This window comes from Vipera berus (assembly GCF_964194415.1).
Source record: "Vipera berus genome assembly, chromosome: 2".
Lineage (NCBI taxonomy): Eukaryota > Metazoa > Chordata > Lepidosauria > Squamata > Viperidae > Vipera > Vipera berus.
The window spans coordinates 139,867,631-139,892,287 of NC_138203.1; the positions used below are offsets into that span (position 1 = coordinate 139,867,631).

At 38.9% G+C, this 24,657-nt stretch overlaps 1 protein-coding gene across 1 annotated transcript in view; it reads right to left on the reverse strand.

The window, feature by feature from the left end:
* The window catches only part of CBX5 (chromobox 5), a 49,279-nt gene that overhangs the window by 17,612 nt on the left and 7,010 nt on the right, over nt 1–24,657 (reverse strand). Inside the window, exons 2-3 of the mRNA XM_081315800.1 lie at nt 7,993–8,170; nt 3,655–3,838 (exon numbers count right to left, since the gene is read on the reverse strand). Of these exons, the coding sequence (XP_081171926.1) occupies nt 3,655–3,838; nt 7,993–8,129 (321 nt within the window). The 5' untranslated portion in view covers nt 8,130–8,170. The remainder of the gene's footprint in view (nt 1–3,654; nt 3,839–7,992; nt 8,171–24,657) is intronic.

The window sequence follows — 24,657 nt, forward strand, 5'->3', positions numbered from 1 at the left end:
GAGTAGAAGTAAAAGTAGAAGTAGAAGTAGAAGTAGAACAGAATAGAACTGTAAGGAACCTTGGAGGTCTTCTAGTCCATCCCCCTGCTCAAGCAGGAGAACCGATACCATTTCAGACAGGTGACTGTCTAGTCTCTTCTTAAAAATCTCCAGTGATGGAGCACCCACGATTTCTGAAGGCAAGCTGTTCCACTGGTTAATGAATGGGATAAATGAATAGGCAAAAGTAACAGGGGAAAAGAAGAATTCTGAAGTTAATTAACCAAACCTCTCCTCTAAGGCTCAAATGAAACTTTTTAAGAACGAGTGATTATGAACAATGTAAGAATGTTTGGGAAATATAGCAAAGTGAGCTTGATCTTTTCTTTTCCTTCTCTTGTTCCAGGCAAAACCTCACTCTAAATTGCTCTCAGCCCTGCAGTGACTGAGTGGTCAGTGCAGTGTTTCTCAACCTGGGTAACCTTAAGATGTGTGGACGTCCGTTCCCAGAACTCCCCAGCCAGCCATGAATATTAGGGTAAAGCCACGGTTAGCTTATACAAGATATAACACAGCAAGGAATGTGCTACTGAAAAGACGTTTTGCTGACTGGCCTCAGGTTCAAGTTATCACACCTAAGTACTAGAGAAGATGCCTACATAAGAATAACAGTTAGTTAAATTTCCGACTTACAAGAAAAGGAGCAAAAAATGCCTTGTAACAGACATTATCAGAGCAAAATGAGCTCAACTATGCACATTTTCCCCCCAGAAATAAGGTAAAGGTTCCCCCGCACATGCGTGCTAGTCGTTTCCGACTCTAGGGGGCGGTGCTCATCTCCGTTTCAAAGCCGAAGAGCCAGCGCTTGTCCGAGGACATCTCCGTGGTCATGTGGCCGGCATGACTAGACGCCAAAGGTGCACAGAACGCTGTTACCTTCCCACCGTAGTGGTCCCTATTTTTCTACTTGCATTTTTACGTACTTTCGAATTGCTAGGTTGGCAGAAGCTGGGACGAGTAACAGGCGCTCACTCTGCTATGCGGCACTCAGGATTCGACCCGCCAAACTGCCGACCTTCTGATCGACAGGCTCAGCATCCTAACCCACTGAGCCACCACGTCCAGAAATACCATATATCAAATAGTGCATATATTGGCCATAGGAAGGTGTACAAAGGACACAGTGCTCAGAAACACATCTGGTCACCAATAACTTCATTGGCAATCTATGATTCCCAGTAGCTCTCTGCTGTTGCACAGCCTCCTCAGAAGGTTAATTTATGGGTTGAATGTATATTTAGGATATTAACTGCTATTGGTCAATAACAACAATTAAATACCATGGAGAAATTAGGAATGTTTAAAAGTTAGGAATTATTCTCTGAGGGAGAATAATGAAAGCATACTTCAAAAACATGGAATGATATTTATTAATCAAATTTTTACACTTTCCATCTCACCTACATGACTAGGTAATATCATGCAAGAGTCTTGTTAGGACACTAAATTTAAGTCAAAGTCATTGAATGGAATGTTCAACTAAATAAATGTTAGGAAAAACATTCTAAAGGCAAAAATGATAATGGAAACAACTATCCAGATGTTATGGACTCCCATTCATTGGATGTTTTGAAGCAGAAGCTAAAAAGGCCTTTGTTTTCATTTGGATTTCTGCACTTATCAGGAAATTAGGCCTCTAGGAATCCCTGCTATGCATTGTTCTAATCAATTTGCTCTAAAAAAAAACAGAGGCACCATGTTGAACAGGGAACCATGGCAACCTAAAATGTTAGAGAACTGAAGTAGCTCTGGCAGGAAACAAATCACTCATTTCACAATGGACAGATTTACTTCCCACATTTTAAGGAAAATCATAATGGTTTATAAAACTGCAATCCAAATACACTAATAACAATCTGCTGGATATGAAATGTGTGACCTTATTACCCCTCAAGATTTCAAGGGATAACAGTAGAATGCACATTTGAAACTCTAGTGACTTACTCATAATTTTATACAGGCACAGCTGTAAAGGGCAGGGCATTTTTTTTTCTTCAAATAGGACTATAAAAAAAAGTAACAAACAAAGAATTTCAGATGATTTTTCTCTTCCAGAGGGGGAATGGCAAGACATAAAATGCCACTCATAAGATCCTCATTTATACAATTTTCACAGATTCACAGTACCCAGTAAAGATGTGTTTTAATAATCTGACAAGTGGATGACCATATAACTTGAATGAATGAATGTATAAAAATAATGTATATTTAGGTTATAACTACAATTTGTAAGGCCTACTCAACTGAAAGTTTACATGCAGCACATTGTACAATTAAAACCAGTATAATGCTTAAAACAACATGAGAAAACATATAATAGGTGGAAACATCACAACCAATACCAACAGTAAGCATCACATGGGCACACCATCAATCCGTCCCATAGCTTGTGAAAAAAGCCATATATTTAAAGAATATTGCAGGGTCAGGCAGTCCAAAGCTCCAGAAGGACGCTATTCCAAACGGCAAGTACCATGACACACTTCCTAAGATAAAGCAACCGAGAAGCGTCAGAACCCTAAGACAGGTAGGTTCCTTTCCTGATGAATCTCATCTGCTCTGAATATCCTATAATTTCAGCACCAACGGTTTCAGCACCATTTGGCTACACACCTTTTTTCAAGAGATTCCTAAACTACAGATTTTCAAAGCTCATCCTTCTAAAGCAGGCATGTCAAACTCACGATGTCACATGATGTCGCACGACGTATGGGGACTTTTTCCCATGGCAGTTTGACATGCCTGTTCTAAAGAGACAAAAGTTGCAAGAAGTTGAAGCAAACTAAAAATACTAAAAGGGAACAACCTATCCAGGCAGAAGTCTTTAGCCCAGACATGTCAAACACAAGGCCCGGGGGCCGGATCCGGCCCCCACTGCCTTGGCCCTGGCCCAGAGACCCTCCTTCTGCCAGAGACCCTCAGATCTGTCCCACTCCTGCCCAGGCCCCCATAGGCACCCTTGATGCGAATGATGTAGAGCTGGCCCCGCCCACCCAGTAGGCCATACGCACTCTAGCCACGCCTACCCAGTAGGCCACGCCCAACCTGGCCATACCCACCCGGCCCCCTGAGGGCAACCGCAATGCTGATGCGGCCCTCAATGAAATTGAATTTGACACCCCTGCTTTAGCCTCATGCATTCTTTGTTTATTGTCACAATTAGGAATCTTGCTTCAGCCAGCCTTTCAACTGATAAATTGCATTTCTTCAGATCTTAATCTACTCTACACAGTGCCCTGTTTGATTGTTAATCTTTATTATATTTTAAAGGTTGTAATTACTTTAGTGTTTCTTTTCTTTACAATGGTAAAGTAAATAGTGGCGGCAATTAAGTTTAAAATACAGTGTTTAGAATACAATTACTTTAGAATATAGTGGTGGCAATTAGTTCACCCTGTTTTACAAGATAGTTTTCCACAAGAGGCATATAAAAATTAACAGAAATGAAGTAGGGGCTTTATTTTGAAACAGTGTTTTTTCACTCCTGATATTATTTAGAAAATCCAAATTGAAGTTTTCTGTCCAAATTTTAGAACACAGAAAGTGCTGCCTACACAAGAATGCCAAACAGAAATTGTCATAAAATGAGGAGAGACCTTCAAGCAGGATACTCACCTCTCTCTTCTTTTTGGCTTTGATCTCTTCATTGTTGTTGGCAAGGCTAGACTTCCGCTTGGTGCCCTCCGATTTCTCCCGAGGCTTGTTTTCACCTTCCTTCATCTTTTTGTATTTTTTCATAAACTCTGCAATTAGTTCAGGGCAATCAAGGTTCTTTTCAGGTTCCCAGGTATTATGCTCCCTGACACAACAAGAGATGGGCAACAATGGGGTGGGGGAAAAAGGAGAATAACAAACAGAAGAAAAATTGAAGGCATTCCCACTCAGTGATCACAAGCATCAACTGAGAAGTGAGAGAAGTCATAATTCATAAAGAACAATTCCATTTTTTCCAGGAATTCATGACAAAACAATACAATTTTTTTCTCACGTTTACTGAAAACCAGATTTGGCATAAAACTCAAACTGATACTATCGAATTGAGAACTCCAATCACATGAAATACGAGACAGAACAAGAAAAAAAACATAGAATAAAATAGGCTAACATGTTAACTATAACGTATAGATAGACCAATGGGAAAATATGTGGTTGAAAGCGTTAACATTTACATTACGTTCTAATCTTAAAGGGATTTTTTAAAAATGAAATGATGTATCATTGATACTCATCACCGGAGAAATTGTCTTGAGTGTATATGTACACTTCAAATCTTTGTTGAAAATGTGAATTAACATGAAGGAATATTTTATCATGCCTGATGGGCATGTAAAAAAGCTAAAAAAAAACACCTGGATGCAAATAATACAGGTAATCCTCAACACCACAAGTGGACCAGAATTTCCACTGCTAAAGAAAATGAGCCGCACCTGATTTTACAACCATTTTTACACGGTGTTAAGCAAATTACTATAGTTAAGTGAATCATGTGGCCATTAAGTGAACCAGCTTCCCCCATTGACTTTGCCTGTTGGAAGCCAGTTGGGAAGGTTGCAGATGTTAATCACATGGCCCCAGGGCACCGCAACCATCCTAAATACATGCTGGTTTCCAAGCACCTGAATTTTGATCATATAACAACTATTGGGATGCTGTTAACAGTCCTAAGTGCAAGAACTGGTCGTAAGTCACTTTTTGCAATTTATTTATTTAGCGTATGGCTGGTACTTTTTGCAATGCTGTTGTAACTTTGAATGGTTGCTAAGCAAATGCTTGCAAGTCAAAGACAACCTGCACACTAATTCAGAATGTTTTAAAAGTTAATTTTTATGTTCTTTTAAACTTCTAATAAAAAATTATATATGTATATATAAAAGAATGAATCCTAATTGTAGAGCTGGTCTTTGCTTCAAAAATGTGTATTGAAGCGCTTTAAGAAATTTGTTATATTTCCCTACCCTCTAATTCCTGCATAAGGCTGTTATTTACAAATCAGTTTTGATACCTTGATATAAAAAAAACATTATGGAAATGCATATTCTAAGAATGAGTTTCACAAATGGAACATATCCAGGCAAAGGGCAATTCCCCAAATATTAGGTGGATTTCCTGTATACCAGACCAGCATGACATTTAAAAAGCAAAATATTTGTCAGAAGACAACCTTATCTTACACATTGGGTTTCTTAAGATAGTAATTAAGATGTTAAATAAATACTAATAAAACCTCGCAGGTTAATTAGGCTAATTTGTGTCCAATATATATAGATCACATATGCTAAATAAAGATCACAGCAAAATACCATGCATATAAAAGCATCTTTAGAATAATAAAAACAAACTTATATGCCACCCAAGTCCCAGCAAGTCTGGGAGGATTAATAAGCAACAGCTATTTTACCTTGGTAACAGAGTAAGACCTCAGTATGTCTGATTAACTGAAACAATGCAATCTTCCCCCCCCCCCCCGCCACCCAATATAGGTAGTTTCTCCTTTTTTGCTGTGATATCAGAGGGACCTGCTGCTTCAGTTGCTGCACAATAGGTCAATATCTCAATATTGGCTTGATGGATTTGCCTTCCTATAATAAGTAGTGTGCATCCATTTAAATATCTCATCCTCAAATCTGAATCTTGTAGATTATGATTCTATAAACAGATAACCTAGTTTGATCTTTTGGAACTGTAAAACTACCTGGCAGAACCCAGGTCAATAAACCAGGATACAAATACATATGAATACACACAATCACAAAAATCTCTTTGAGAGCAATTATTTTGGAGTTAAGTGAAGGGAGAATGTTCATCTCGGGTGCTTAAAATACCACCATTATTCTGCATACCTTGCTCTGATACATTCAACTGGGCAGTTATCTATTCTTTTAAGTCCCATTACATAATCCTGGAAGTTCTGCTTGGCCCATCTTGGCTTCACAGATGTCAGGCGTTATCTTGCAGTTTTCAACTTACTTTAATCGCTATAGCTAGAAAGGTCCTTTAGACAAATAAAAACGGAAATATCCAGAATGCCGTTTTAACACCCAATACCGAAAAGTCTGTGCTTGAATTATTTATTTATAGTGTTCCAGGAGCTTACAAAATTTCCACGTGGTGCAATAGAGAAGAGATATTAATTAATTAAAATGGCAATTCAATTAAATCTCAATTTAATTTGATGTGAAAAATCTGATGTTCAATTTATTGAATATGATGCCGTGGTAAAACCTAACCCTTAGGGCCTTTCGAAAGAACCATGCCTCTGCCTGCTTCTGAAAGGGGCAAGGTGTGCTAAAGGAGGGGAGCTGCTAGAGAGGACACTCATCACTAGGCCCCCCCTCCCTGCTGTGCTTCCTGATCCGGCTGGGAAGTCTAAGCGAGCACTCCTTTATTGTTTGGGTAGGAGGACAGAAACAGTTGGGAAAAGGTGCTACCTAAGATGCCCAGTTTTGAGCCGTTATATATGCACTTGGAAACTTACTGGTAACCAGTGCAGCTCCTGCCACAGAGGCAGTTTTGTGACTGGCTCGGCATCCGTGTTGTGTGAAGCTTCCACACTATAGGGGCAGCCCCAAGGGCAGCAGGTCAGGGTAATCTTATTGGGAGATGAGAAGGGCATGAAATCATCTTCGGTGCACTAAGTTCCAAGGAAGCTGCACTGACGAACCAATTGAAGCTGTGCAAAAGCCCTTCTGGCCATGGCCTCCGCCTGGTCTTTGACCAGTAGCCATTCACAAACACCAATTGACTGCAATCGTGCGCTTTGCCCACAGTTGCACTTAGCACAAAGATGGTGCAATCCAGGAATCAAGACATTCTCTGAAGCAGTAACTACTCTGTCCTGTTTGGGTTGTATTGGAGCTTGTTTTTCTCAGACTCTGACTGCCTCCAGACATCAGGTCATGACTTAGATCTTTCTCCTAGTAGGCCTAGGGTAGAGAAGTGCAATCACTTGTAGATGATACTTTGCTCCAAACCAACAGATAATCTCTCCCAGTGGTTTCATATAGATGTTGAATAGGGGAAAGGACTCAGCTAGGGACCCCATATAGAACTGCCTAGGAGTCTGACCTCTTTCCCTCCACAGTCAACATCTGGACACCTCGGGTAAGAGTGGAACCATTACAACATCATGCCTCCAACTCTCACCCCTTGCAGGCAATCCAGGAGGACAGTGATAGACGGTATCAAAGGCTACTAAGAGATTCAGAAGAACAAGGATGGTCACATCCAAGCCTCACTGTAGGACAGCCATAAGAGTGACCAACATGCTTCCATCCCGTGCCCAGGTCTGAACCCAAACTACCAAGGGTTAAGATAATCTACCCTCCAAAGCCTTCTGCAATTGCAGCACCACCACTTAATCAAAAAAAAAGGAAGATGATGTTTGTCTAATTTTGCTGTTATCTAGACCTGTCTCTTAAGGAAGTTCTTTATGGGCTTCTAGGATTTCCCCTTCTCTCAAAGACATTGATTACAGCCTGGATCCTACTTCTAAGTTCCCTTTTTAACTGCTTTTATTAGCCGGGGGGGGGGGCAAAGGTCCAGTCCACAATGGGGAAGCTAAGATCACAGAATTAATTATTGCAGAATTAATATGTTATAGTGTGGAGTGGAGGGAATTAACTTTTTTTTCCTTCATGCGGCTTTTTAAGCAATTGTGCTGGTGAATAACTCAAGTGGAACTACCAACTCTGTGAAGTGAGAGAGGGAACGCAGATGCCAGTATTTCCAAAACACATTTTAATGTCCCAGGCTTTGCCTCATGACCCACTTGTTTAAATGGATGCACGCCACTCTTATTTGGAGTGAGCAAAGCAAGCTCCCACCTGTGGGGTTTACCTTCCTCCTTTAAGGGAAAGCTTGAAAAATGGCAATGGATTTTTAATTTGAAACACTGCCTGGAGCTCTGCTACCAAGAAAGATCAAAGCCCAAATCAGAAGGAAAGTTGGACTTACTCAGAGAATCCTTTCCACTTGAGAAGATACTCCACTTGACCCTTCACAACACGCCTGTCTAGAACCTTCTCCACAACATATTCCTCCTCATCTTCAGAGGACGAACTATCTGCTGTCCTCTTGTTTCTTTTTCCCATAGCGCAGAAGTTGTACCTAATGCACCAAGGCTACCCAATTCCTGCAAATCGGAAGTGAAATGTTAATTGGTGGTAACTGCAAACCGGTTTTCTGTTTCCATAAATCTCATGCTAAACATCCATCCATATAGTACACATCTCAAAGATCTCATGTCTGATTACTAACATTTTTTACGAGGAAATCTGGAAGCATATTTTAGAGAATTTCTATATCAAGGAGAAATAAACAGTTAATACTTTTCTTCCATGTTCTCCTTTAAGATGGTTGATACAAGCATAATAACCCACAAAGCCGCATACAATGTTAAAGCTACCTATGTACAGCTGAAATATTTACTGTTTTGATAGTAGTTGCTAAGGACTATACAGTTGTACTAATTGATATAATTTATAACATCCCCCAAAAACTATCTCATAAAAATCCACAATAACATTAGTCCACAACTCATTAAATATCAATATTTATTGTAGATCTGATTGGAATTCAACAGAGTATCGTTTTCATTTTAAATACAAAGTTCTTTGTAGATAAACAATGAGTATATCTAAATCAAATCTTCTACGTGTATTAGTATATCCCTAGACCCTATTTATTTAAATTCTATCTTTCCTCTAAAAAGTGTTTTAAAATAGGTATCAATTATTTAAGATGAATGACTGAAAACAAGAAAGTCTTGTCCTTGCATGTGTCCACAGATATTCATTCTGCAGTATCTTATTCTTAAAATGAATGGTAATTTCACATACATTTTAAATGAATAATTCATATAACGCTTCTAGAAAACAAATTTGTCATTGTCATCTGCTATGTACAAAGGACCTGTAAGACTGTTTAAAAATTTGAGAAGTTTAAAAATCTTCTCAAGCAGAGGGAGCATCCTGATTATGATTCTCCCCCATTTTCCCTACTTTAACGTTAAGTGCATGAAGAAATGTACCTCCCACTTTTTACACGTCTTCTTGAAAACAAATCAGAATGAAACTGACTGAATTCAGACTTTTTTTACTCCACCTTCGAGCAGAATTAAAATTTAAAATTTTCTAATTTAGCTTACTTGGCCTCAGGATCCAGATTCCACCAAATCCAATATATATTCACAGAAAACTCTGATGAACTTGCAGGGATTACTAAAGTTATGCTGTTAGAATAATGTTGAACATAAAAAACCCATGTTTTTGTGCTTTCTAATAATCACTGTATATGTATTCAGTATAAAAGTTTCCAGATACTAAGGCAGTATTTCACTTCCTGGAAGTAAGAACCAATGAACTCATTTGTACTTACTTTGGAACACAGTAGAAAGATAAATTTGCACTCTAAGTAACTTAGTTGAGGAAAGAAAAGCCAGAAAGTATGTCAAGTTGGAATTTATAAGAAGTTACCATTATAACAGGAACTGTAGTTACTTGATAGTCTACATCCTGTTTTTCAAAAGTTCAAGAGGGCTTCCATGGGGATTGCACTTCCTTTCATCATCTCCACAACAATCTTGTGAGATGGATTAGTATGAACGTGACTGGCCCAAAGTTACACAGTAATTTTCCATGGCCAAAAGTGGATTTAAACCTGGGTCTTCTTGATCAAAGTCCAATACATTAACCGTTATACTATAGTGTGATGCACAGAAAATTTACATGTGCTTGTATTACTAGATTCCCCTTATTACTCATGTTACAGAAGCATATAAACATTATACTTGGTGGTATAGTGACTAGGGAAAGGGGTCATTCTGGGAATATTAGAAATGTGGATGCAGAGTGGATTTCAAAAAGGAAGATCTAGGAATAAAAAGAGAAGGGGGGAGGGGGGAGAAACAGAAATGACACTTTTGACAGCAAGTGTCCCCTGACATGAAATATTTAAATCTTTGCTGCAACGGTAATTGGATGTTTACTTTGTTTTAAAAAAACCCTTCAAATATTGCTCTACTTGTACACAGTTAAAAGATAAAACACATTATCTTAAATCCACATCTTCCCATTGTAAAAACAAAACATACGCATACATAATAGGTTACTTATATTCATAGCAGTTAGAGAATCCATTTGTTAATTAGGTAATTTAGTGGACGTATATTGATAGACAAAATTACATTGTAAAATGCCATACAAATAAGTGAAAGTTTGATTCAAAAGTGAGGGTGAAAGACTAAATAACTGAAATGATTGATTCTTCTTATGACCTACAGTCCCACTGCTACAGCTACAATAATCTGGAATGCAGTGACGTTGTGTTCACGGATCAGTAGTTAAAAATTCTGTCACAGCTACTTATAAAAAGGCATTATTTTTCCAGCAATTTATAACTTGGCTATAAACATTCACCACAGTTTGAAATATTGGCTTACAAGGACTCAGCTCTGAATGAATGCTAATATTCCGCCCTTCAAAGAAACACGTGGAGTTGATTGATTACATGCTATTAGTGAGCACATAGCTAGACTTCTTCCAAGATGATCTGTCTCCAATCTGGCTCTTCAGGTCTTCCAAGAGTAAAAAATCAATTACCTGTACCATATGAGTTACCAGACTACAAGGAGGAAGGGGAGTAATCATACTTTCCTTGGGCAATTATAAATTACATTCCCAGTTTTAAATAATTTGAATGTAATAGATGATTAGTTCATAAACACTATTCAGCTTTGCTTGGTGCAGAGCTTTAAAAAACTTATTAATTACATCATTTTCATTAATATAATTACACAATACTGAAATAAAACTATGTCATTCTAAAGTCTTTTAAACTGAGTTCTGGAAATCTGTTTTACTATACTTTCAGAAGACTAAAACCGTTAAGTATGACAGGGAGGAAGCACAGGGTGAGGACATTTATATTTAAACCATTATTTTATTTATTAGTGATATGTCTGCAAAAAAACGAACAAGCTCAGAAAGCACCAAGGACCCCTCAACTTGAAGTCTTTAAACTTTTGCAATCTATAACAGTGTGGTGCTAAACTCCATTTATTTCTGAACAAGAGTTTAATATTTTCACATTTAATAGATTACATTTAAATTGTCTTAACCAAGTCTATCTACTCTGCAAAACACTATTAACCTAGAGATCAACAAAAGAAATTTTAAAAGCAATCTCCTTGTGGGGACCAAGCAGCACTGAATGACAGTCACTTTGGCAAACATAATTAAAGAGAAACAGTGACAAATAAACCTTGACATGCACTTATGTTTTATTTGCTCACAAATTGTCTAAAACCTTTTAATTCTTTGTAATAAGGCTAAAAGGAGTATTTCTCTGCTTGTTGAAACATCTGTTCACAACCAGTCACCGTTAAATGTCTCAAGCTCCAATAAACCAACCTATATACCGTGTTTTCCCCAAAGTAAGACCTATCCCAAAAATAAGCCCTAGCTTGATTTTTTTTGGGGGGTGGGCCTAATATAAGCCCTAGATATGGGGCGAGGTACACCCTAAAAATCAAGCTGTGTGGGGGGGTGGAGTTGCCCCATGTGTCCCACACCCACTTTCCATTGCAGCCTGCCTCTCCTCGCCAGCCCACTTCTGCAGTATCCCCCGGCCTGCATTTCGCCATCAAAGGCCTTTCCGGAAGGCCTCTGCAGCCAAGAACTGAGCTATGGAATCCATAGCTCAGTTCTCGGCTGCAGAGGCCTTCCAGAAAGGCCTCTGACGGTGAAATGCAGGCCGGAGCTCCATTCTCAGCTGCAGTGGCATTTCCTTCGGCCACAGAAGTGGGCCGCCTGGGTGGGGCTGTGAGTGCCGCCACTATGAGGTAAGAGACCCCCCCAAAATAAGACCTAATGCCTCTTTTGGAGGCAAAAAAAGACCTGGTCTTATTTTCAGGGAAACACAATATATATGCAGGGTCGAGATTTCAGGTAAGTTTAAGCAATGTAAAAACAAAAATGTAGAATGCTGTAACTAGACTGTATTAAACCAGTGGTAGACAGCATATTATCTACAACTAACATTCTATAGTTACCTAGGAGTTCATATGAATATGTTTGTGATTTATCCTAGCAAATATCTTTAGACCATGTAAAATTGATAAGAACTCAATATTTATTTATTTACAGAATGTATATGGCTGCTGGTTCAACTTGAACAATATGACTCAAAGTGGCTTACAACTCACCCAAACAACAATAAACAATAAAATTAATGACAGGCAAGCTGATTCATATTCATACTATTTCAGAGTCATTTTGTTACAAGATGGGTGGCAAATAAATTTAATAAATAAATTTCCTGATGGGAACTTACTCAGGCCCCAACACTCTGGGCAGTCATATTTTTAAGCCATTTCTAAACAGAGCCAACTGAAAAATGGGGGGAAAATGGCTCTTATTACGTGGCACTGTTTTACTGAAGAGACCCCAAAGCATGCCCATTCTATTAAAATGAAAGGGACAAGCAGATGTCTTTAGGAAGAGGTAATCACAAAAAATAACCCAATCCTTTGCCCAATAGGATTTTTTAAGTATGATCAGCACCTTACATTACACCTGGAAGCTACTAGAGAGCCACTGCAGCTTACAATACCTGGGTAAGCAAAGGTGTGCCCATAACCACCCACACTGATAGATTCTGCACCAAGCATAGCTTTTAGGTGGTCTTTAGAGGAAGCTGTCCTGTCCTGACCCAAAGAAATTAAGAGACAGGAAAGTCTTGTATTTTTATTAAATAGGCTTTCAAGCAGAACTCTAATGGCAAACAGTTTGGATTGAGGGCAACTAAGGAGTTGAGGAACAGGATGAGATAAATGAGAGAGTTGTCACCAACAGATCTGTGAGGCATATGGTTCCCCTTATATAGTGCTGGCATGACCTGGATTTGTTCCTTTGACAGGGCAGGACTGGGTACTTTGTTCAGCCCCTCCGCTCCTCCCAGCAGGCCTTTGCATGGGGGTGGGTGGGTGGGTGGGGGTGGTGTTGGCTCTACCTCTTCTGAGGCCAGTGATAACTGCCTCTCTTGGTTGCTATGCAACACTGCCTTTTCTGCTTGCAACTCTTCCACTTGAATCACTTCAGGCTGATAAGCCTCTTCATTTTCCAAATCTAAGCTGACCCTGACCTTATCCTCTCCTCCCTGTAGACTAAGTCCTGGACGTCTTTGTATACCATCAATGAAACAGGCATGTGAGGCAGGGAGGAAGAACATCACTGACATCTTCCCAGGAATGCTCCTCTGATCCATAACCTTTCCAACCCACCAGATGCTAGAGACAGCTCTGATGGAGCCAAGTGTACCTATTATTCAGATTCCCTATTATTCAGGTTCCCCTTCAAGCACAATAGGTGGTGGGATTAGTGTGGAGGAACAATGAGGACTGGGAGGCAGCAGGATCCAGAAAGAAATGATGAAATACAGGATGAACATAGAAGTAATTTGAGCCGGAAATCATTAGGTTGATAATAGCTTCCATTGGGAATGGTCCTAGGAAGCAGTGATCCAATTTCTTTACTGGGTTACAGGTAGTGAGATACTTACATGATACCCATTCTACGTTCGCACAACTATCGGAGGATCTGCCTGGCGACAATGGTCAGCAGTGTTTATAAAATCTGTGGCCTTCTGAAATTGATTTTGAAGAACTTGATGAATAGCTTGTAGTTACTGCAAGAGCTGATCTGAGTTTGGGACAGAAGAAACTGGTGAGTTCAGTGGAAAAAATCAGAGGTGGAAGCCCTAGTTAGCGTTGAATGGCAATTGGCTGGAGGTATATTGTGCATTATTATAAGCAAACTCCACCTATGCTAGCTGTCTTGGAGTTACACCGGGAAGGATTTAAAAACCATATGCTTGTGGGAAAAATGGTTAAGATTGTGTTTCTGCTCACTTAGTTATATAGAAGTGAAAAAGTTGAGAGATAAAGGGAAGCTAAATCATATCAGAATGGAGTTGAAGAACTATAAAGACAATGTGTGCATGTATATATTGAATGTAAGGATGGAAAGGTATTAAGAGACATAGTGAATATTTTTGGTGCAAACGACATTAAGTTTCTGGGGTTTTCCTTATCTAATTAGACTGAGAGATACACAGAAGGGTAGTTAACTATGTCGTACTTTTCTGTACTTTGCGTAGTGCTCCTTATCTCAAAAGGAAACAATGTGTTTTTAAAAAATAAGATATTCTGATGGTTGTGTAATTATTATTGAGTATTTTGGAGAACAATTAATCAAACTAAACAGATGCACATGACATTGAACGATATTAGGAAGATATAAGAAATTGTGGTTATAATAGGAGCAGAACAGAAAAAGGGATATTCAGACACTAATGTACTGAACTGTCTCAGATGATCCACTGTGTAGAATGATACAGATAATTGCAGGTCTATTATTGTTGTTGTTAGCTGTGAAGTCATGTCCGACCCATCACAACCCCATGGACAACATTCCTCCAGGCCTTCCTGTCCTCTACTATCTTCTGGAGTTCATTTAGGCTCACGCCTATTGCTTCAGTGACTCCATCCAGCCACCTCATTCTCTGTCGTCTCCTTCTTCTCTTGCCCTCAACCTTTCCCAGCATTAGGCTCTTCTCCAGTGAGTCCTTCCTTCTCATTAGGTGGCCAAAGTATTTGAGTTTTAGCTTCAGGATCTGGCCTTCTAAAGAGCAGTCAGGATTGATCTCCTCTAGGACTGACCGGTTTGATCGCCTTGCAGTCCAAGGGACTCGCAGGAGTCTTCTCCAGCACCATTGTTCAAAGGCTTCAATTCTTTGGCGCTCAGCCTTTCTTATGGTCCAACTTTCACAGCCATACATTGCAACTGGGAAGACCATAGCCTTGACTATATGCACTTTTGTTGACAGGGTGATGTCTCTGCTTTTTAGTGTGCTGTCTAGATTTGCCATGGCTTTCCTCCCTAGGAACAAGCGTCTTTTAACTTCTTGGCTACAGTCCCCATCTGCAGTGATCTTGGAGCCCAGGAAAATAAAATCTGTCACTACCTCCATTTGTTCCCCATCTATTTGCCAGGAATTGAGAGGGCCGGATGCCATGATCTTGGTTTTATTAATGTTAAGTTTCAAGCCAACTTTTGCACTCTCCTTCTTTACCCGCAACAAGAGGCTCTTTAATTCTTCTTCACTTTCTGCCATTAGTGTGGAATCATCTGCATATCTTAGGTTGTTGATATTTCTCCCGGCAATCTTAATTCCAACTTTTGATTCATCTAGCCTTGCCTTTCTCATGATGTTCTCTGCATATAAGTTAAATAGGAAGGGTGACAGTATACAGCCTTGCCGGACTCCTTTCCCAATTTTGAACCAATCAGTGGTTCTGTGTCCAGTTCTCGCTGTTGCTTCTTGACCCGCATATAGGTTTCTCAAGAGACAAATAAGATGGTCTGGTACTCCTATCTCTTTAAGAACTTGCCACAGTTGGTTGTGATCCACACAATCAAAGGCTTTAGCATAGTCAATGAAGCAGAAGTAGATGTTTTTCTGGAACTCCTTAGCTTTCTCCATGATCCAGCATATGTTGGCAATTTGATCTCTAGTTCTTCTGCCTCTTCAAAATCCTGCCTGTACTTCTGGTAGTTCTCAATCCACATACTGCTGGAGTCTAGCTTGTAGGATTTTAAGCATAACTTTACTAGCATGTAAAATGAGTGCAATGGTGCGATAGTTTGAACATTCTTTGGCACTGCCTTTCTTTGGAATTGGAATGTAAACTGATCTTTTCCAATCCTGTGGCCACTGTTGAGTTTTCCAAATTTGCTGGCAAATTGAGTGTAGCACTTTTACTGCATCGTCTTTTAAGATTTTGAATAGCTCAACTGGAATACTGTCACCTCCACTAGCTTTGTTGTTACTCAGTTTTTCTAAGGCCCACCACTTCACATTCTAGGATGTGTGGCTCAAGGTCAGTGACCACCTCATCGTGGTTATCGGGGACGTTAAGCTCATTCTTGTATAGTTCTTCTGTGTAATTTTGCCACCTCTTCTTAATCTCTTCTGCCTCTGTTAGGTCCCTGCCATTTTGCTCCTTTATCATGCCATTTTTGCATGAAACGTTCCCTTCATCTTTCCAATTTTCTTGAAGAGATCTCTGGTCCTCCCTATTCTATTGTTTTCTTCTATTTCTTTGCACTTTTCATTTAAGAAGGTATTCTTATCTCTTCTAGCTATTCTCTGGAATTCTGCATTCAATTGGGCATATCTTCTTTTCCTCCCTTGCCTTTCGCTTCCCTCCTTTCCTCAGCTATTTGCAAAGCTTCCTCAGACAGCCATTTTGCTTCCTTGCTTTTTCTTTGGGATGGTTTTAGCTGCTACGTCTTGTACACTATTATTATTAGAGTAACCCAATTCAAGCAGAAGTATTTTTGAACTGCTGATAGCCCTTTCAAAACATCTCAATTAAGGAAATTGCACTTGAAATGTTTGCTCACTGTTCTGCTCTATAGAAAAATGATTTGTGACTGATCAATGCCTTAGTAGCTGTTCTTCAATGTTTAGAAGCCATTCAAGAACTCAAGTCTGACCTAAGAAGTCTGTTGAAAAAATTATATGACATCATTAAATTTTTAAATTCCATATAAAAATTATTGCTTTTAGAATTTGTTTAAACTTATTTTATTTAGACGAACTAAGTCCTCTTGGGTATTCAGAGTCGTGATACCTAAAGTCAGGACACACGTTTTGCTGTATGTGGATTTAATAATGCCACTATACAAGCAAAAACACACACAGACATGGGAAGGGATTATTAGCTTTTAGTGTTCTTTCTTTTTATTATACGCCAAGCAATTGCCAGTATTTTTGAGTATTACCTATAGTGGGCGTTTAGAGGAGATCTTAATGAGATGAATTGATGCTCTTCTACTTGCATACCCAGATTGTTGGGGGCAATAAGCTGACTTTGTAATAATGCTGCTGGGGGGGGGGCCGAAAGCCCTAATAAGCAGGCATATACATAGAATGAAGGCTATTGCTAAGCACATTGATTTGTGCTTTAGATTGTAAGCCGCCCTGAGTCTTTGGAGAAGGGCGGGATATAAATGGGATTAAAAAAAAAATATAGGTAGTCCTCCCCTCTGACCACAATTGGGCCTGGAACTTCCATCATTGAGAAAAGCAGTTAAGGAAGACATATGAGGCTGTTTTGCTCAATGACTGCCAGCTCTTCCCATTGTGTTCATTAAGCAACTAAGTGGATCATTATCACTGAACAAAAGTCAAACACTAAGAGAGAATCTGGGCTTTCCAGGCTTGGTGAAGTGGATTATCAAGAGTTGCAAAGCAAGTAAAAGCAGTAGGATAAAGTTTCTGAAATGTTCTCATAGTTCATAATCTTAAACTATATCTAACTTACATTACATGATTGTTGCAACTATAAATAAGAGTACCTGAAACTATGCAAATTATCTATTTTTTTAAAAAACAAGTGGTTATAATAAATTATAAAAATGTCCTCTCCTAGAATTAACCCCCATTCTACCCAATGCGTTCACTTATGTGCAATTCCTGGTTACCTGCAGCTACCACTTAAATATGAATTTAAGTGGTAGCTGCACTAAGCTAATAATCCTCTTATAAAATGAACCTGATGGATACACCGGATTCTGTTCTGGCAGCTAGTTTCCATTTTTAATTATAAAGTTCAAAGGAAAAAGTAATCTGTGTACATTTCTTTTTTGGGTCTGTTCTCCAAATAAATTCCAAAGCATAGCCTTATCAGACAAAGCCCATAGAAATCTCAAGTATATTCAGTAAATTTTAAAAGTGGCTGAAATTTAATTATCTACCAAAAGTTGATTAAAGGCATGGCAATGCCTCTTCAGATGTGTCATATAATTCTGTATTGTAATATCACTCCAATGCATTTGTCATACAAATTATGTTCAAGTTATAAAGCCTAAAATCAAAATAGCTTTGAGGTTTCATCATGCAAGAGTACCCTTGGCAGATTCTTAACCATCCATTTTAATACAAAGCAATTTTTCTTTACAACAATTTAAAAGCTGCAAAAAATATAATAGTTGATGATGGGAGAAACAAACCGCACTAGAGGTTATTGAACCTTGTAAGTTTTCTGAAGTGTCACCCTTGACATTTTAGTTTGAGTAATTGTGCCACAATATCTTAAAATGTGCCCAGTGTTGCAAACACAGTGTTATTTGAATGGCAACCAAAAATTTGGTTCCAAAAATGAAAACACAAATAGAAAGCTTTCTAATAGTCTTGTTGGCTTTATAAAATGAATCAAGTTATGCAATTTAGAGAACTGAGAAAAATGTCAGAAAAATACCGCTCACTAGAGCCATAAATATAAAATCTAACAAACTTGTTCTAATATGAATAGCACAATACTTTTTAAATGCATACGCATGTTAATGTAAGAATTGGTTTCACAAAGTTATTTCTCCCTCCTGATGAAGGAATGATCTTTCTCCTATAACACTAAGCACATCAAAACACAGCATGACGACAATCCTGAAAACTGACCAGTTTCACCTGCATAAAGGACCAACATGCCCCCTTCCACCTATTTGTTCTAAATAACCTTGGGGGAAGAGTGACCATGTCATATTAAAATTCAATATAATGCAGACATAAGCAATAGAACACAATCAAACCAGAGTCCTAGATCAGTAGTTCCCAACCTTTGCAGCCCAGCTGGGCAGGGGTGAGGGGAATCAGGCTGCATGAGTGGTGGGCTGGTGCATGCAATTCAACTCGTGCAAGCAGCTGCGAGCAGCTGCGAGCAGTCAACCTATGCATGTGCATGCTGGCCCAAGCTTGCGCGGACTGGTTGCAAATAGGCCATGGCCCCATAATCGGCCGTATCCTGGGGATTGGGAACCCGTCCTAGACTTTAAAAGAGCTAATTTCAACAAACTTAGAGAGAGCTTGGGAAGGATACCATGGATGAGAATCATAAAGGGGAAAACAACCCAAGAAGCATGGGAAATACTAAAGAATATAATTATAAAAGCCTAGTCCACCATAGTATCACTGAAGAAGAAAAATAAAAATATTCAAGAAGAAACCAGTAACTTGCACAGAAAAAACTTACACAAATAATTCTCTAACAAACTGAAAGATAAGTACAAAAAATGGAAAGAGGGACACATAACTACCAGCAAATAGTTCGAATTTGCAAAGATGAAGTCAGGAAAGTTAAGGCTCAGAATGAAGTAAAACGTGCAATAAATAACAAAAAAAATAAAAAGTTTCAACATATAAAAAATGGGGGGAAAAGAGGAAACAATTGGTCACTAATGGGAAATGATAACTAAGAAGTAACAGGCAGTAGAGAAAAAGAAAAGCTGCTCAACTCATTCTTTGCACCAGAAAATATAGCCCAACCTACCAAAAATGTAGTAAAAGACAGTCTAGAAATAAAAATTAAAATAAGCAAGAGAATGGTAAGAGAACACCTCTCTGTTCTAGATGAGTTCAGGACATGATGGATTGCATCCCAGAGTTCTGAAGGAGCTGGCAGATGTTATCTCAGAAACATTTAACATATCTTTCAAAGATCCTGGAGCACTGGGGAATTACCAGAGGACTGGAAAATAACTGATGTGGTCCCCATTTTCAAAAAAAGGGGAAAAATGATCCAGGAAACTACGGACCAATTAACCTGACATCAATACCTGGGAAGATCCTGGAAAAGATGATCAAGCAACAGATTTGCAAGCACCTAGAAACTAAAGAAGTTATAACCAAAAGCCAATATGGGTTTGTCAAAAACAGATCATGCCAAACAATATTTCATTCTTTGACAAAGTGACTAAACTAGTGGACCAGCAAAATGCTGTGGACATAGTATAGCTAAATTTCAATAAGACCACAACCTACTTCTTAGTAAGTTAGAAAAATGAGAGATAGACAGCATCACCACCAGATGGCTTCTTAACTGGTTGAAAATCGCACTCAATGTGTAGTTGTTAATGAAACTACATCTACATAAAAGGAAGCAGTAGGGGAGCTCCAAGGTTCTGTTTCAGGCCCAGTACTCTTGCATATCTTCATAAAAAATCTAGATGATGGAATAGAAAGAAAATTCATCAAATTTGCAGATGACACCAAACTAGCTGGTATAGCCAACACCCTCAAAATCCAGATGGATCTCTATAGACTTGAACCCTGGGCCCTATCTAACAAAATTAAATTCAATGTAGAAAACACTTAGGTTTTACACTTAGGAAAGAAAAACCAAATTAGATGAAACTTGACTCACCAGCAGTAACTGGGATCTTGGGAGTCTCGCAGGATAATCACTTAAATATGAGCCAACAATGTACTGCAGCGGCCAAAAAAGGCAATGCAATCCTAGGCTGCATTAACAGAGGGACAGAATCAAGATCATGAGAAGTGATACCATCATTTATAATGCCTTGGTAAGACCACACTTGGAATATTGCATCCAATTTTGGTCACAATATAAAAAATAATATTGAGACTTTGGAAAAATTGCAAAGAGCAACAAAGATGATTGGGGGCTGAAGGCTAAAACATATGAAGAACGGTTGCAGGAATTGGGTATTTCTAGTCTAGTGAAAAGAGGAACTAGTGGTGACATGGAGGGGTTGCCACAAAGAAGAAAGGGTCAACCTATTTTCCAAAGCACCAGAAGGCAAAACAAACAGTGGATGAAAATTGAACAATGAGAGAAGCAACCTAGAAATAAGGAGAAATTTCCTGACAGCATGGTTTTCTAAAGCTTTTGCCTTTAGAAGTGGTAGGTGCTCCAACACTGGAGGCTTTTAAGAAGGAACTGGACAACCATTTGTCTAAAATGGTAGAGGGTCTCCTGTTAAGAAGGGGTTTGGACTAGAAGACCTCCAAGGTACTTTACAACTCTTGTTATTCTGTAAATATGGGTAATTTCTATATATGTAGCCCTGAGTTTCTGAAACAATAAGCCAAGCTTTCCTGACATGAATATTCATATCTTCAGTCTATCTGGCCTTCAATATATGACATTTTGGCTTTCAATAGGTGTTAATTTTACCAAAATCCCAAAGAGTTATTTTTTCAGAATGTTTAAAATATTCTTGGATTGCAAATAATTTTAATATATGTCTATATAGTTCAAAAACAAACATACAGTTTTGAAGAGAACTCTCAAAGCAGATCTTCAAATGTTAGCTTTATTTAACAGTATTTCTTGCCAGGATCAGACAACTTTCATTAAATCTGAAATAAGCCATAGTTCAAGCCCAAACCATGAAAACCTACACTGGTCTTTATTTTGGAGAACTGCAAAAACATTAGTAAAGTTATTTTCACATACACCCTTACCCTTTTACCTCAGGTTCTCAGCAAAGTCAACAATGTATGATGTATGACCACATTTTAGGAAGATTAACAATTGTATTGTGGCTACTAGGTTTTATTAATACTGACATAAAGGAAATTTACAATTTATGTTGATACAGTATTCATGCTGTAAATATTAGACACAAAGGGCAATGCCCAGCTTTCCAACGTTTCCCAAACCATTCAATATTTTATACAAACGTGCTTTTAGTTAATACAAATATCAGGCAACTGGAAGATTTTCCATCTTTTTTCTACTGTTTGATGGCTGTTTGCTGGGCTGCAATGTTAAATTTAATACGATGAAACTCTAAATTGTTTTTCTCAAAATATTTTCATCTTGAGGGATCATCACTGCAGAAACACACCACCTTTGTTTTCAGCAACTAGTAATTTAAAAATAGGGTAAACAAATGTAATAAACTACTTCAGGGATTTGAGGACTGTTTTAAAAATTAATTTAATTCATTGCTATCATTATTAGTTTTCATTAAGTAATATGCAAAATTAAATGCAGGGCCGGACAGTTTTGAAAACAATGTTTGAAGGTTCATGGGCCACATTTCATTCTTCCAAATTTCCAAAGGCAACAGGAAGCCACCAGGCAATATGCACAGTCCTCAACTTACGGCCATTTGTTCAACTGTTTGAAATTATGATGGTACTAAAAAAAGGAAACTAAAATCCCTGCCTGAAATTAGTCATTGCGACGCCCCCATGGTCACAATCAAAATATGAGCACTCGGCAGCCCATCTGCACTTACAACCACAAGGCACTTCAATTCCTTCACCTGCCTATCTTCCCAATTCTATGCCCTTTTGGCAACCCTGCATAGTAGCACTTGACAGTGGCAATGCTGGGACTGGGACTAACGTAGAGAACAAGGGTCGTCAGCAGTCTCAGCCAACTGCCACCTATAGGCCTCTACTTCAGCCCAAGTGTCTCCACTGCCACTAAGCCTCAATTGCCCCCCCCCGTCACTTTGTCTTCCACTAGATCCGCCACACCTCTTACCTTCAATGTTTTTCTCCCGTTGCTAAGAGGCACACCTTGTCTACACAAGGCAGCTATTGGTCATGCCAGGCCTTCTTACTGAGACCATCTCATGTCATTCTCCAGGCTGGTGTCCCATCCTTGCAGCCTTTGGAAGCCTCGTTCCCTAAGTTACACTATCTGGGGAATGAGGTTTCTAAAGGATCGTTAGAATGGGATATCTCATTGTGCTCATTCCCCAAATCATTTCAAAACACTATGAGAACGGGACGTTGGCTTAGCAAATAGCATGAGACCACCTTAATAAGAAGGCCTGGCATGTTCAACAGCTGCTTCACATAGGCTAGAAGCAGGAGGAGAAAAACATCAAAATGGAGCAAAGTAGATGCTGTGAAGTACAGTGTAGGGCTTAAAGTGGCATTCTCTGGCAGTGGCAGTGCTGGGGTTGAAGCAGAAGCCTGGGGGCAATGGCATCTGGCCTCTACTTCACCCCAGCTCTCCCTATTGCATGTGTAGAGTGGCAGATCAGGCACAGATAGGGAGGGAGATAGGGAGTGGCAGGAGTTGTGGCAACCTAACAGTTGTAAGCATTCTGGGCTGGGTGTGCACCTGAGGCTTCTGGGGACATGACAACTTCACACATGCTGTTGGGCCAGGCTGGTTTTGCTGAGGTTTTCAAAGGCAGCTAACGCTTTGTGTTGCACTGCAGCATCCCTCAACTCACGCACAACCTGCACCACCTCCCTCACTCTGAAGTATCCCTTACCTGAGACTCTGTCCACTTAACAACCTGTGATTCTCACTCAACAAATACAACTGTTAGTGCCAGGATTGTGGCTGTTGAAGAGGTCACATGACATCTCACCTAGTGACCGCTTCGCTCAACAATCAAGATTTCAGTCCCAATTGTGGTCATACGGAAGGACGATCTGTATTGGCATCATCAGAACGCACGGAGCCAACTTTGGAATCCAAGCTGTTTTAATGATGCAAATTTTAAAAAACTGAAAAATAATCAAGTCTCAGTCATTTTGCTATTGAATTTTCAGTAGCACAATTTTCTGATGGGGAGAAAGGTACAAATGGGATATTGAAAGTCTGGATGCAGCCCTGCATTGTCCTAGTACTGTGTATTCATCTGACCACAAGGTAAAGAAAAATATAATAGAAACATCTCTTACATGAAGAATACAGGAGAAATCTACTGGTTTTACCATAGTATAGTATTTTGCTCCCTATCCACTTTGATCAAAGTTTGTTCAAGCAGCCTTTACCCATCTCACAATGCTGATTTCTAACAAGAGATTAGTGTACTTGTGGCTCTTAGATGCTTCAACAGGTATAAAAATTCAGTTGGCTCCATAAAATCACTTTTATTTTTCTACTCCTGATACTCGGCTGTCACTATAGGTAGCACTTGAAGCAACCGGAAGGAGTGGAGGGGGGGCCTGCAAAAAAATAAAATTCGGCGAAGGAAGGAATTCGGGGGGAGGGGAAGCAACATTGTTTTTTGTAAGTAAAATCACCATGACTTTATAAAATGAGTCATATATAAGTTCATTTGTGGTTTTAAGTATGATTGATGTATAAAATTCAACATTTCAGTTTATTCAGACAATTAAAAGCATTGCTTGAATTTAAAATCATTTTAATATTAGTTGCAAATATAGCTACAAGCCACTGAAATCTGGAGAATTAAAGAGATGGCAACATATAGCCACCATTTTGTTAGTTGCTTGTCAGTTTCTATGATGTCCAAATGAAATGTCCATATCAGTTGACTTTTGATATTCATTGCTGAAATGTCCCCATTTCTTCAAAGTTTGGTGAGCACTCCCAATCTCATTTTAGCTGTCAGTCCATAGTATAATTAAGAGAAACTACCATTTTCAACATCCATGGTCATATTAATATACTAAACTATCAGCACCACCCTTAGCAACACTGATGTGAATATTCATCCTCCTTCAAAATCATTTCCAATCACTGCTGAGATATCTTCTGAGGTAGAGGCCAATGTTTGTTTAATATTAAATTAGTTACTATTTTATCAGATGAATGAGGCCTTTAGAGCAAAACTAATAATACGTACATCAATCAACACAAAAATGTAAATACTAAAATCATACTATGCGATTGAAGCCTAATATGTATTCACTTTAAGTATATTGGGCAGGATCCAATACATATGCCTTTTCTATAAAACCATTTCTCACTCTCCTTGCCCAGGACAATTCTAGAGCAGATTCTAAAGGCATTCACAAAGATCTGTTGAGGAAAGG